This window comes from Aotus nancymaae, unplaced genomic scaffold, assembly GCF_030222135.1.
Source record: "Aotus nancymaae isolate 86718 unplaced genomic scaffold, 86718_ANA_hifiasm-v0.15.2.pri h1tg000183l, whole genome shotgun sequence".
Taxonomy (NCBI): Eukaryota; Metazoa; Chordata; class Mammalia; order Primates; family Aotidae; genus Aotus; species Aotus nancymaae.
Window position 1 is genome coordinate 647,747 of NW_026988598.1, and position 13,641 is coordinate 661,387.

At 36.7% G+C, this 13,641-nt stretch overlaps 1 protein-coding gene across 1 annotated transcript; it reads right to left on the reverse strand.

Moving 5' to 3' along the window:
• Positions 1-8,392: 8,392 nt before the first annotated feature.
• On the reverse strand, positions 8,393-11,126 carry LOC110567441 (PHD finger protein 20-like protein 1). Its single transcript, XM_064371811.1, is given in 2 exon segments — positions 8,393-10,709; positions 10,804-11,126. Coding segments are annotated over 2 exon segments (939 nt in total). The 5' UTR covers positions 10,888-11,126; the 3' UTR covers positions 8,393-9,854.
• Between the last annotated feature and the right edge of the window lie 2,515 nt (positions 11,127-13,641).

Here is a 13,641-nt window from a genome sequence, read left to right on the forward strand (position 1 = left end):
GTGAATGACATGATTGAGACTCCTGAGATCTCCAAGTAGAAATATTAAGGAAACCTTTGGATGGTCAGGGTAGATGTTAGAGATGGAAGTACAAACACAGGAATTATCAGCTTTTGGAGGATTTGAAGCCATCCATCTGAATGCAATCACACAGAGAGAAGAGGAGAGTGTGATTAGAGAAGGGAGGTCTCTACCCTGGAACGTCCACTGTGTAGACTCTGGAAAGATTGAAAGGATTCACAAAGGAGGCAGAATCAGTGAAGTAGGAAGAGGATTCACAAAGGAGGCAGAATCAGTGAAGCAGGAAGGGTCCTAGAAGATAACAGGAGAAAGCCTCTCAAGAGAGTGAAATTCTACAGTCAAGAAGAAATGAGCACTGACATTAAAAGTGGCCAGAGCACAGTTTGTAGCAACCCAAGGAGGCAATTGTGAGAGGTGAAGCCCGGTTGGAGGGGCTTAAAAAGAGAAAAGAAAGTATCTACAGACCCTTGCTCTTCAAGGTGTGGTCCTTGATGGAGAATTATTGGCATTACCTGAGAGCTTATTAAACTTCTTAGGTATTCAGAATCTCTCTCTCTCTCCCCCCCCCCCCTGTTTATTTATTTATTTTAGAGATGGGGTCTCACTATGTTGCCCAGGCTGCAGTGCAGTGGCTATTCAAGGACACAATCATAACGCACTACAACCCCAAGCTCCTGGGCTCAAGAGATCCTCCTGCCTCAGATTTCCAAGTAGCTGAGACTGCAAGAATACTGAAGACCTACTGAATCAAGCCCAAATTTCAGAAAAGTATCTAGATTATTTGTCTGCAAGTTCAAGAAGTGCTCGTCAGTAACTCTGTTGAGGAGTTTGCTGCATAAATGAGTAGAGAGAAACAAGGCCATCCTCCATTATAGCAAAGGAAGATGTCACGTAGAGGATTTTTTTTTAAGGTAGGAATTACTACAATGGATATTCATCCTGATTGAGATCTCTTAAAGAAGGAAACACTTTTTATGACTGCATAGTATTCCATGGTATACCATGAATGAGTACCTGGGTTGATTCTATGTCTTAGCTACTGTAAATAGCACAGTGGTGAACAAATGAGAACATGTGTTTTTTGGTATAAGTGGTTGGTCAGGGAGAATTAAAAATTGATGACTGAACACTGCATACAGTCAGAAATTAATATTGTAATTATTTATTTTAGTTTTAAAAACAGATAAATTTCTATGTGAGTTTTTATCTCTTTGCAGTAATTAAAAAATTTGTGTCCAGACATTCTCACTTAAATGTTTTATCATCTTCATTTTCAAAACGTCTTTAAAGACATGTAAAGAATCACTCCAGGGATTGCTATATATAGATATCTAGATTGCATTGTCCCAAACTAGCTAGTGGACTAGTAATTTGCCATTTAGAAAATTTATTCTGAATATGATCATATTTCCCTAGGTGTGGCTTAGATTAATTTTTTGGCCCTGGGTGTGTGTGTGTGTGTGTGTGTGTGTGTGTGTGTTAGTATAAAATTTCAAAATCTTAAAGCTACCACTTTGCTCCTAAACAACACGAGGCTATTATTGTTTTCTAATGAAGATGAGCAAGCTGTACTCCTAAGATTTTAGGCAGACGTATGAATAAAACTATGCCTTATATACTTGAAAAGTCAATTATGTAGCAACTTCCACTAAATTATATTGTGTATCCACTGTCTTACACACAGAACTCCATTCAAAATATACTGTACAATAAAAATATTATTTGGTGCATTACTTCATCAAACATTTACCAAAAAGTGTGACATTTGCAAAGGAACTTGTTATATCAAAGATACATCAGTTCCTTGTATTTTCTAAGGTGAGTATAAGCACCAGAACCAGAGGCCTTGGCAAATATGATAGGTTATCTTCTGTAATTACAATCAATCAGTAGTTAGTGGTGCTTATTGCAAAATAGGTACAATGTCTAATTTATTGGCAAGAGTGTAGGTGCTAATATTGCTTGTAAATGAATAGAACAAGTGTTTGCAAATTAAATCAAGCAGCTGCTTCACAGTCGGTAATACTAATAGCTACCAACAGAACTCTAAGCCATTACTCTAAATTGTTTAATGAACTGCTTTTAATATGTAGTAAAGTAGAACCCTGATTCCTTAAAAATGTTGGACTGGAACTTAGTTATTTAACTTTAATTGACCTCTCAATGGCTCCCCTGCCATTATTATAGTAGGGTAGAGCTAAGATTTAAAAAGTACATTTAATAGAGATTAAAATACCAATATATTTAAATGCGGACATGTTGGCTATATCTGTGATTTACACTCATATATATAGTCTATGTGTTTAGATTTTCAGCTATTGAGTTTAGGCTGTTATAAAGAACACTACTAGGCTACTTATTCTTTTCTATTTATTGTCACCCAAATAGCATCCTCAGTTGATGAAAATGATAGGAAACCATAAATGTAATCCCAACTTTCTGAGGCAGTTACTGAATAATACACATCTTAAAAACTGTATAGAATTATCTTAAAAGTTTTATGATTTGTAAAATATTGAAAAGTTTGATGTCAGCCTATGTTCTGGTCCTAGGAAGGTTTCATTCATTTGGAAGTATATTAAAGGTCCATATAGTGAGCGTAAAATTATAATGACTTCCTGCCAAACTGTGTGTCATAATTAAAACTATTAACTAGTCTTTCTTCATTACTTTAAAACATCAACTTGACAATGGAATTTTCACACAGGAATTTTAAAGTAAACTGAATACACAGATAAGTAGTAGATGACAACATCTACTATAACAAAACTTGTCTTTGGACATTTTTAGCTGGTATTTGGAAGCATCATCTTTTATGTGGTGTCCATAGTAAAAGTCTGTAAGTTTCTATGTGGCACCCATCATGAAACAATGCATTTCAAACAAATTTAATTTTGCTGTCACCATATTTAAGATTATACTTGGCAAAGTAAGTATCTATAGTCATAAACCTGAATATAACCTAATATAAGTTCAATCTACAACACATACAGAAGTGTTGACAGTTAATATTAGGTAAACATAAGAAGTAAACATTTCATGACATACAGTTCAATTTAGCTTACTAAATATTTGTCTGTTTAGAAATTACATAGACTATGAATTAAATAATGTAAATATATTTTAATTTTTAACCAAAAATAGTTACTTAGAGAGTGTTACTGGAAAGTTATCAAGGAGAATCATAACAATCTCTTTTAGCAGCAAGTTAGGTGACTTTTATTATATTATTTTATTACAAGCTTTGAAAAATTGTCAAAGCTTAGAATTTTATAATTTTTTTCAGTAGCTACAAAGCACAATGACTAGAGGTGATACAATATTTATAATAGCACTAAAACATGGACATGAGGGAAAGATTAAAATAATTCTGATTATGGCATGTCCATACTAAAGCAATGTTTAAAGAGTATATCTACAAGGAATTTTTTTGAAATATGAAAACTGTTACACATTCTTCAATATTTATAATACAGATATTGCTTGAAAATATGTTGTGTATATGAAGATTGTGAATAGCTCATAGATAAAAAATGTGCATAGGTATATTATTTTTCTATTGCCATGTAATTACCAACATTTTAGCAGCTTAAAACAGGAGACTATTACCTTGCAGTATCTGTAGGTCAGAAGTCAAGCAGTGCATGGTTGGGATGTCTGCTTAGGGTATTATAAAACTGATACCATTCTAGCTCCCTTTTCATAAGCCCTCCTTGTTGTACTGGAGGACCACATTAGTCCCTAATCATTGGGGTCCCTCCCAATAATGACAGCAACAGGAGTGAGGGCTGTGGAGCAGAAAAACTAGTGGCCTGCCTGCTACTTCTAGGAGCTCTGTCCCAGGAAAGTGCAGAGCTCCTACTAGCCTGAGATCCCAGGCGAGAGGTGCCTGGGCTTCCAGGTTGGGACGCTCTGCACGGTGAGGAGTAGCAGGGACAAGGTCCTATGTGGAAAACTTTGGCTGCCTTTCTGTGAGACAGCTGTATTGTGCTGGGGGTCTGCACTAGTCCCTCATCATTACTCTCCCTCCCAAGCGAGAGGACAACAGGAGTGAGGGCTGTAGTGAAGCAAAAATGGTGCTCTGCTTGCTTACCTGTGGGAGCTACATCTCAGGGAAGTGCAAAGCTGCTCCTAGCCTGAGAGCTCAGGTGGGGCTGGGGAGGCCATGCTAGGGTCCCAGACCAGTTGGGCTTATTCAGAGAGGTGCAGTCAGGGAGAAACCTGCTGTTCATCTGCTGCTCAGTCCCTATGGATTCCGCCCCCACTCTGGGGACGTGCAAGGGAACCTGGCCTCCCTCATTGCTGGATCTGCAGCCAGTTGTTCTGGGGGCTGTGGGTTGTCCCAGGGATCCAGGGGACTTTGCATGTGCCTGAGTGGCAGCTCTGCTGAGAATCCATGTAGTTCTCCACATCAGTCTGGAACCCCCAATGCAGGGAGATCATGGGGGATCTCTAGAGTTCAGGTTTGCAAAGTTCCATGGCAGAAGTGTGGGTCCCCAGGTCCTGTCACTATTCACCATTTCCCCACAGTGAGGGGTCTCCCCTGGTTCTACACTGCTTCTGAGTAGGTGGTTGTCCTATCTCTTCTTTGTTATCTGTGGGTTGCACTGAGGAATCAATATTCCTCAGTGAATCCCAGTGTGTCCACCCATATGATCCAGTTGAAGAGCTTGTGTTTAACTACCATGCCTTATTCTCTTTGTAAAAGTGATGCATGCTAGCTGCTTCTAGTCATTCCATATTTTATACTTGGGTGGGAAAGCCTGTAGTCTAGGATAACAGCCACATTGTAACCAAGTCTACATATACAACTTGCTGCATGACAGCCAGTAAGTCAAGAGACAGGTGTTGGAACAAGGAAAGCAACTTTATTCAGAAAGCCAGTAAACTGAGAACATGACAGTCTAGTCTCTTAAAGAACAGCTTAAGTTAGTATAAACTTTAAACTCCCTTTTATGTTAAGGAAAGGGGAAGAGGAGGAGATTAAAGTCAAGAGGTGACGATCAACTGCAGACGTGAGCACCAGTGAAGTCCTGAGGATGCTGTGAAACTTCTTTGCTCTTGGTCAGCTGACTTCAGATAACACAGGTCAGGTCACAATGTTTCTATAAATCAATTTTTAAAAAAGGCAGGTGTATCCAAATTATGTCTACAAAGTTGGTCTTGTTCACATGGCTAACCTTTGTTTTCCCCAACAGGTAAACCAGTGATGGCTGTCAACCAAAATTTTGCTTAACACATTATCCAGGTCAGTTTCATTTTCAAAAAACTGCTTTACATCTTTTCTCCTTTAGTTTCAAATGTTTCCAATCTTTACATTTTAGATAGAACAGTCTGAATTGTATAAGAAAAACAAAATCTCAAAGTAGCCTTAAATTAGTAGTACTATAAACAGTGAGTTTTATCTCAACATCAGTAGCTTAATATCAGCAGATTCAAAGCAGACAAAAAAGGAAAGAGAAATAGAAAGCTTTACTTAACTCTGTAGTTGCAGGTTGACCATTTGAGCTCTGAATTTTCCTTGCTGTAATTTGCCTATCAGTTTTAAAATGCGCACAAGGATGGCCCATAATATGCGACCAGATGGAGTCCTAGAAAACCTGGCAAGCTTTTGAAATTTCTCATGTTTTTACACATGTATGCCACAAGAGTTTCTTTCCTAAGTCGGTCAGTTACTCATTGCACTGACCTGATGTGTCTTGCTGTGCCCTTAGTGTGAGTGTTCCTGAGTCAGTCATTCTAAGCCTCCCTCTACTGATACATCATAATGATCCATTTCAAGATCATTCTTCAGAGGGAAATTTGATGACAGCCATCTGGAATTGACTATTTTTTAAATAATTAACTTGATAAATAACAAGATATCAAAAAATAAAAAAGATTAATTTAGATGGATGCAGAGGAAAATTGAAGAAGAAAGGGAAGACAAACAATAACAAAGTGGGTGAGTTATAATAGTTTCTACATCCTACACTAAAGTGACAGAAAATAAAATATTCCTAGATGTGGAAAACTAAACTTTTTGTATTTACTCTAAACTTGATGAAAACTCTGATCTTTTGTCAGAAAACAAGCAAAAATATTTTCTCCCCCCAAAATGTAAAATCTATATATATATGCACGTGTATCTAAATATATACATATATAACATGTACATATATATTACAATACAGCACACATATGTATTACAATTTTATGTTCAACAGAATTCTGATTTATAATAGAGTTAATTTAATTTTTAACATTTGCCAAGGTATACACATAGCTCTCTTTTTATAGTATGAGCAGATACATCAGTCATCTTATAAAAAGTTGATTTTTATCTCAGAGAAAATTGCATCTCAGAGACTGTTTTGCAGTGCTGACTGTTAATGCATTCTTGAATGTTACCTATAAAATTTAACAAGATAGTTGTTCAGGCCTATATGCTTGAATTCCCATTCTAGAAACTTAGTGAACTTAAGCAACTGTTTTCCCCATGCATGACCAAGTCACGCACCCCACTCAAGCTTATCTTTAGTTTGTGAAGATATGCATCTTGTGAGAATTTAAAAACATAAATGGAGAGTATGCAATAAAGATTTTCGATTGTTATTTTCTTTTTCAAAAACATTGTTATGCAAATTTCAAATGTATTAATATAAATGTAGTAGTATACCCTATACTTACGTACCCATAACTCAGCTTCAATAATGATCTACATTGCACCATTTTTATCTCCACCAGCTACTGAACACCACTTGATCGTGATGATGATGATGATTACAATAAAGATTAGAATTCCTTTTTGCAGTATAACTAAAAGCAGTATTATGATATAGAGTGGAATTTATTGAAATGGCCAAGAATATTACGTTTAGTATTAATTAAGTGTAACTATAGAGAGACTGTTGGCTACATTTCAAAAAATACAAAATATTAAGGCCATTCAAAAAGATTTAAATTCTAGAGAAAGGTATGCGTAATAAGACATTAAATGCAGATGCAGCTAAGAAGCATTTTCTAGTACATGATATATATTTGGAAAAATTTTCTGCTGAAGGTTACTTTATAAAGAAATAATTTCAGGTATAGTTTGTATATTGAAAAATCATTTAAGTGTAAAAATGATTTAAATTAACATATCTTACATGATCATCAATAAAATAAAACTTATTGGCCAATAAATGAATCTTTCAAAAATGAGTTATTTATTATTCCTAGCACATTTTTCTATTAAAAATAGTCAAAATTGTCTACATATATCATATACATTTTTGGAGTAGTAATTTCCACATGCTCTTCAGGAAAAAAGGTGAATTCTCTTCCTAATTTTTGAAAGAATACTTCATAGAGTGTATTATTTTTTCAGAAATGGTTTCAATTATCCAAAGATCTAAACATTTAAAAGACTTTACTGTGAGTCTACATAAATGTATGCATCTCTATATCTTGGGATGAAGCCAAAAGTAGCCTCATGGAAATTCCATTTGGACAAGTTAAGTGACGTGGCTGTCCATCTCATCTCCATCAATGTCTTCTTGATACCTCATGTCACCATTTCTCCAATCTTGGCTTTATACTTATACTTGTTTCTGGCCCTACTCACATTATCAGGGATACTAGTGTTAAAAGAAATGTTCAGATATTTGTTAAAATGGTAAGAAAGACTCTATTCAGAACTATTGCCATAGGTGTGGAGACCATTACAATAGGAAGAGAGATCAGGCTCAGCTCTGAACGCAATAAAGGCAGCTAGGGATTTATAGCCAGTTAATGGAATAAAGGTGTCAATGTAGGCAGAATTGGATTAAGGTAATGGGGATTTTTGCTGAACTATCTTAATAGAATTTTTCTTGAAGGTAGAGCAAAGGATTATACATCAAAGGGGGGGAAGAATTTACTCAGTTATGATCAAACATCGAGGGTGGGGGATTCTCTAAATTGACGTAGTAGGATTCTTGATAAAACTGGAATGGGCAGGACACAGAGAGGATGGGGGCTAAGGTCTACACCTAGTCAAGAAGAGGGCTCAGAGGAGCTGCCTAAGTTTTGTTCAAGGAGAGACTGTGTCAGCATGTCGTGTTTGAGCTTTATATCTCACCCAATTTAGGATACTCTGACTGCATGAAGGGCAGAGGGGAGGCTACAGAGTCCAGTGAATTTGCCAGTTGACATTTCTCTGCTGTTCCTAAGACCATGGCCTGACCCCCGTCTAAGCTGGCTAAGCTTCTGATCTAGTGTTTGGGGGCTGTTTATGCATGTAGCCTTATAAAATGCTGATTTTTCTAAAGAGAAACCCAAAAGACAAAGCATTGACTCTATCATCATTCCTTGAGGGTTATCAGTACACTCTCCAGGTTAAGATAGTATACCTCTTCTCAGCCTGGCCAAGATGGTGAAACCTGGCTACACTAAAAATGGAAAAATTAGCCGAGTATGGTGGTGGGAGCCTGTAATCCCAGCTACTCAGGAGGCTGAGGCAGGAGAATCGCTTGAACCCAGGAGGTGGAGGTTGCAGTGAGCCTACCACACCACTACACTGCAGCCTGGATGACAAAGACAGATTCCATCTATTAAAAAAAATGTTAGTACCTGGTCTCAGACTCTAAAGTTGGTTTATAGTCTATGCTTGAGACTATCCCATCAACAACATGTCAAAAGCAGACCCCAATTTAGGGTGGGCATGGACACTAAGATTTATCACACTCTGAGAATACCATAAACAGTGATGAAAATACAAAATATTGTATAACTGGGACGTTGAATATAGTAATACACAGTAAAGTTATTTAAAATTTGGTTGATATATTGACAATAGCAGCAAAGACTTAACCGTTTGATGATCACAGAAAATCAGAAGATATGATTCAGTGACATATTAATCAATTTAAAAGACCCATTGATTTCATACAACATTATTGGAGGCACCAAAAGAACGCACTGTTATCAAATCAGGCCTAAAATAACCCTGAAAAACTCAATACAATATCAATTAAATTTGGAATATTTTTTTAAACGCATCTAGAGTAGAGCAAAAGATACTCATTCTAAAGTCGTCTTTATTAGGTTACTAATAAAGAAAAGTAATACAAAAAGGATATATTAAAACTATGTTAAGGCTCAGATTTTAAAACAGGAGAACCAAGGAAATCAAGTTATGGCTATTACTGTGTTCTTACAGTCTTACAGTGCCTAAGAAGTTAAGCCCTTAGAGAATGTAAAAGCATGCACCATTCATTAAGTACAAGTATTGTGGGAATCTGAAGGTAGCCAATGCAAAATCTAGTAACTGCAACCTTCACTTTTAAATTCCTCTATTAGGTGGTTTAAAGACAGACCCTTAATAGTTTTTTAAAACTCTCTTTTTTTGTAGTTATTAAAATATACATCCTAGCAAAAATGTATGGCTCATTGATAAATTCATAAAACACATAGTCAATCTAACAGCACCAATTGTTACAATATAAAAGAAACTTCTTACAAAAGAAGCTTTATTAGATGTCAAAAAACCCTGTTTTAACTCAGAAATGAAAAGTATTTGTGTAAAGGTCTTTTTGTAAGCTAGTTAAAGGTGATCCACCTGGAAGCTTATACCCTGGGATGCCTGTCTCCAGGCCCTCCAGGCCTTCAAATTTTGGAGACAAAGGCTTTAATGCCAGTCTACTGAAATCAAACATTAATGAAGTCTGTAGTTATCTATATATCTTGGAGAAGGCAGAGTGAAAAATATATCATCAATTAATTAGCTTCCTATTCCCATATCTGATCAAAAGGGGAATTTCAATTATGTAGATACTAAAGCTCCGTCATCATTCCTGTGGGAACCTTGAAAAAAATCAAATGCTACCATTTCATGCCTGCTCCAGCATTGGAGCTGTTTCATTGTAATCTTCCCTTTTTTCAGCACCATCCACCCCAACAGCTGTGGATGCCAACAAACCAGTAATCTTGTTCAGGTGAGCTCTCTTTGCCTGAAATGAGTTGCCTTGATTGTTTTTCCTCTTGTTTGATAATGTACTCTCTGGCTGTGGAAAGATTATCTTTGGAACGTTCTCTACATGAAGTCAAACAAATGTTTCACTAGATGTAGGCAGATCTTCCTTCTTCTCTACGTCTGGTGTGGCTATATAAGTTGAAGTTTCTTCCTTCTTTGAAGGTATTTTAAACCACTTTCTCTCATCTTTATCCTTATCTTTATTGCTGTTGGCGCTGGTTCGAGGTTTACTCCCTGTTTTGTTCTTGGCTGCAGCTGCAGCAGCTGCTTTGACTAAAGCTATCCAATCCTCACTTCCCATAGACTGGTTACACGATCCAGCTGGGTCGATAGGACAACACCAGCTTAGTGGATGCTGGGATTTCCCCTGCCCCTTAGCATCCTCGGGCATGACTTTAATGTGCATTCTTTTTAAACAACGAATTACTCCATCATAAAACTGAACTATAAATGTTCCTTCTTTGTTAATTGCTTCGATCTTGGCAGGGTAATAGTGACAGTCTGTCCAACGAGTCAGAACTTCTTCTCCTGCTTTAAAATCAAAGAAATCTTCCTCATCTTTTAGCCCTTCTTTTCTTAGTGCCGGTCTCTCAAGGGGTCGTAATCTATTGGTATCCCAGTAAATCCACTCATCATAACGATGACTCCAGCACTTAAAATAGACCAACATCTTGCCCTCCTCATAGTCGATTTTTTCAATTCGTGATGGATACTGAGTGCTGACTGTTTTTCTCTATGTTTTCTCATTTGATTTTGGTAATCGTCAAAGGTATAGAAGACATAGTGTACATTTAACAGATGAAAACCATTTTTGTTAAGTAGTGCAGTGCCTCCAAATGAGCACCAATCTCAAAAGTGATTCCAGGGTGATTTGGGGGCTTTTTACTCATCTTGAGATCCTGTTCTTCAGTATTTTCTTTTCACGACTCGCCTTCTCTGCACAGCAGCAAACATCTCATTTTCCAGAACTCTGTCCTAGCATCTCAGCGGTTTCACTCTGCTTCTTCTGTGGTTTCAAATTTTGGTTCCTGTTTTTCAGCAAGCACCTTCACATTTTTGATATCCTAGGATCCAAATGAAAAAAGAAAAATGAAAGACAGTGGGGAAAGCTTATTGCAGAAAGGGGAAATTTTCCTTTCTGTTCCTGAAGCCCCACAATGCCACATTCTCTAAATCTGGCCATTAAGTGTAAACTGCAGAAGGTAAAGATAGAAGGGGACAGATTTCATGGCTTTGTCCTTTTATTTCTCTATTTCTGCTCATCACACGGGGATGAAAATTTATATTAGACAGCAAAGAGTGGAAGGAATAAAAGCACAAATTTCAAATGAGCCATTTTTGAAAGTGTGGAAATTTTTGTTTTATTGACTCAGACAGAAATGATTCAGACTTTATATGAATATTGATGAAAAAATCATAACATAATTTATGCTAATAATTACATAGTGATAAAATTAAATACAAAATATTTTAATGACCATTATCATGACAGAGTCAAGTGGTAAAATGAATGAAAACAAAAAAGTTCTTTCTATTAGATAAAATAATGGCAATTGTTATCAGTGTTAAACTTTCTTTTGTTTTTTTTTCTTTTTTCCTTTTTTTAAGAAGAAAGAAGAAGGAGAAGGAGAAGGAGAAGGAGAAGGAGGAGGAGAGGAGGAGGAGGAAGAAGAGGAAGCATCAGCAGCAGTAGCAGCAGTGGAGGAGGAGGAGGAGGAAGAAGAAAAAAAAAGTGGCAAGCTTGAAATTTTACATTCTTGGCTCAAGAGGACTGAGGTGCCTCTACAACTTCCTAAATGAACCTCTTTTTTTTTTTTTTTTTTTTTTTGAGAGAGAGAGAATAGGAAGGAGGAAAAAGGAAGAGAAAGAGAGAGAGAGAATGGGGGGGAGGGAGAAGGAAAAGAAAGAGGGAGAGAGAATGGGAGTATTGCTTTCTTGCCCAGGCTAGAATGCAATTTAGTAATGGGTATTGAAAAGCTCTTTTATACTGATAATTATACTTAATGATGTAGTCAGGAAGGAATAAGGGAAGAAGATAACAAACAAGCAGCCAACCAATATTTAATTTAAACCTATGAAATGCTATGCGATTACTGAGGAGTGATTTACTTCCAGTTATATAGTCACCTTTGGAATAGGTGTGAGGTGGTAATGTATATTTTGTGTATTTGAAGTGGAGAGTTCTATAAATGTTTATTAAGTTTACTTGTTCCGGGTCTGAGTTCAAGTTCTGAATATCCTTGTTAATTTTCTATCTCGTTGATCTATAGAATCGTTAGCTCTTCTTGTTGCATTGATCCTTTTGCCATTATGTAATGTCATTCCTCGCCTCTTTTGATCTTTGTTGCTTTAAAGTCTACTTTATCAGAGGCGAGAATTGCATCTCCTGCTTTTTGTTTATTAGTTTATTTTTACTCTCTGTTTGATTGGTAAATCTTCCTCCTTCTCTCTGAGTCTTTGTGTATTGTTGCATGTAAGATGGGCCCGGATGCAGCATACCGATGGGTTTTGGCTTTTTATCCAATTAAAATATATATAGGTTTAATACCGGCGTTTGATGCTAGCTGGCTGTTTTGCCCATTAGTTGATGTAAATTTTTTATTGTGTTAAAGTTCTTTGCTTTTTGATGTATTTTTGGAAAGGCTGATATTGGTTGTTCCTTTATATGTATAGTGCTTCTTTCAGAAGCTCTTGTAAAGCAGGCCTGGTGGTGGTGAACTCTCTAAGTACTTGTTTGTTCACAAAAGATTTAATTTTTCCTTCACTCATAAAGCTTAGTTTGGCTGGATAGGAAATTCTGGGTTGAAAGTTCTTTTCTTTAAGGATGTTAAATATTGGTCCCCACTCTTTTCTGGCTTGTAGGGTTTCTGCTGAGAGATCTGCTGTAAGTCTGATAGATTTCCCTTTATGGGTAACCTGACCTTTCTCTCTGGCTGCCCTTAGTATTTTCTCCTTCATTTCAACCCTAATAAATCTGGCGATTATGTGCCTTGGGGTTGGTCTTCTTGAAGAATATCTTTGTGGTGTTCTCTGTATTACGTGGAGTTGAATATTACCCTGCCTTGCCAGGTTGGGAAAATTTTCCTGAATGATATCCTGAAGAGTATTTTCCAACTTGGATTCATTCTCTTCATCACATTCAGGTACACCTATCAAACGTAAATTAGGTCTTTTCACATAGTCCCATATTTCCTGGAGACTTTGCTCATTCCTTTTCATCCTTTTTTCTGCATTCTTGTCTTCTCGTTTCATTTCACTGAGCTGGTCCTCGACTTCTGATATCATTCCTTCTGCTTGATCAATTCGACTGTTTAAACTTGTGCATGCTTCACGAAGTTCTCGTGTTGTGTTTTTCAGCTCCATCAATTCACTTATATTCTTCTCTAAATTGTCCATTCTCGTTAACATTTCATCAAACCTTTTTTCAAGGTTCTTAGTTTCTTTGCATTGGGTTAGAACAAGTTCTTTTAATTCACAGAAGTTTCTTATCACCCACGTTTTGAAACCTGCTTCTGTTATTGGAACACACGTGTAATCTATTAAGCCTTGTTCCCTTACTGATGAGGAATTGCAATCCCCTGTAGAGGGAGAGGCATTCTGATTTTGAGTATTCTCTACCTTTTTACGCTGGTTTCTTCCCTTCA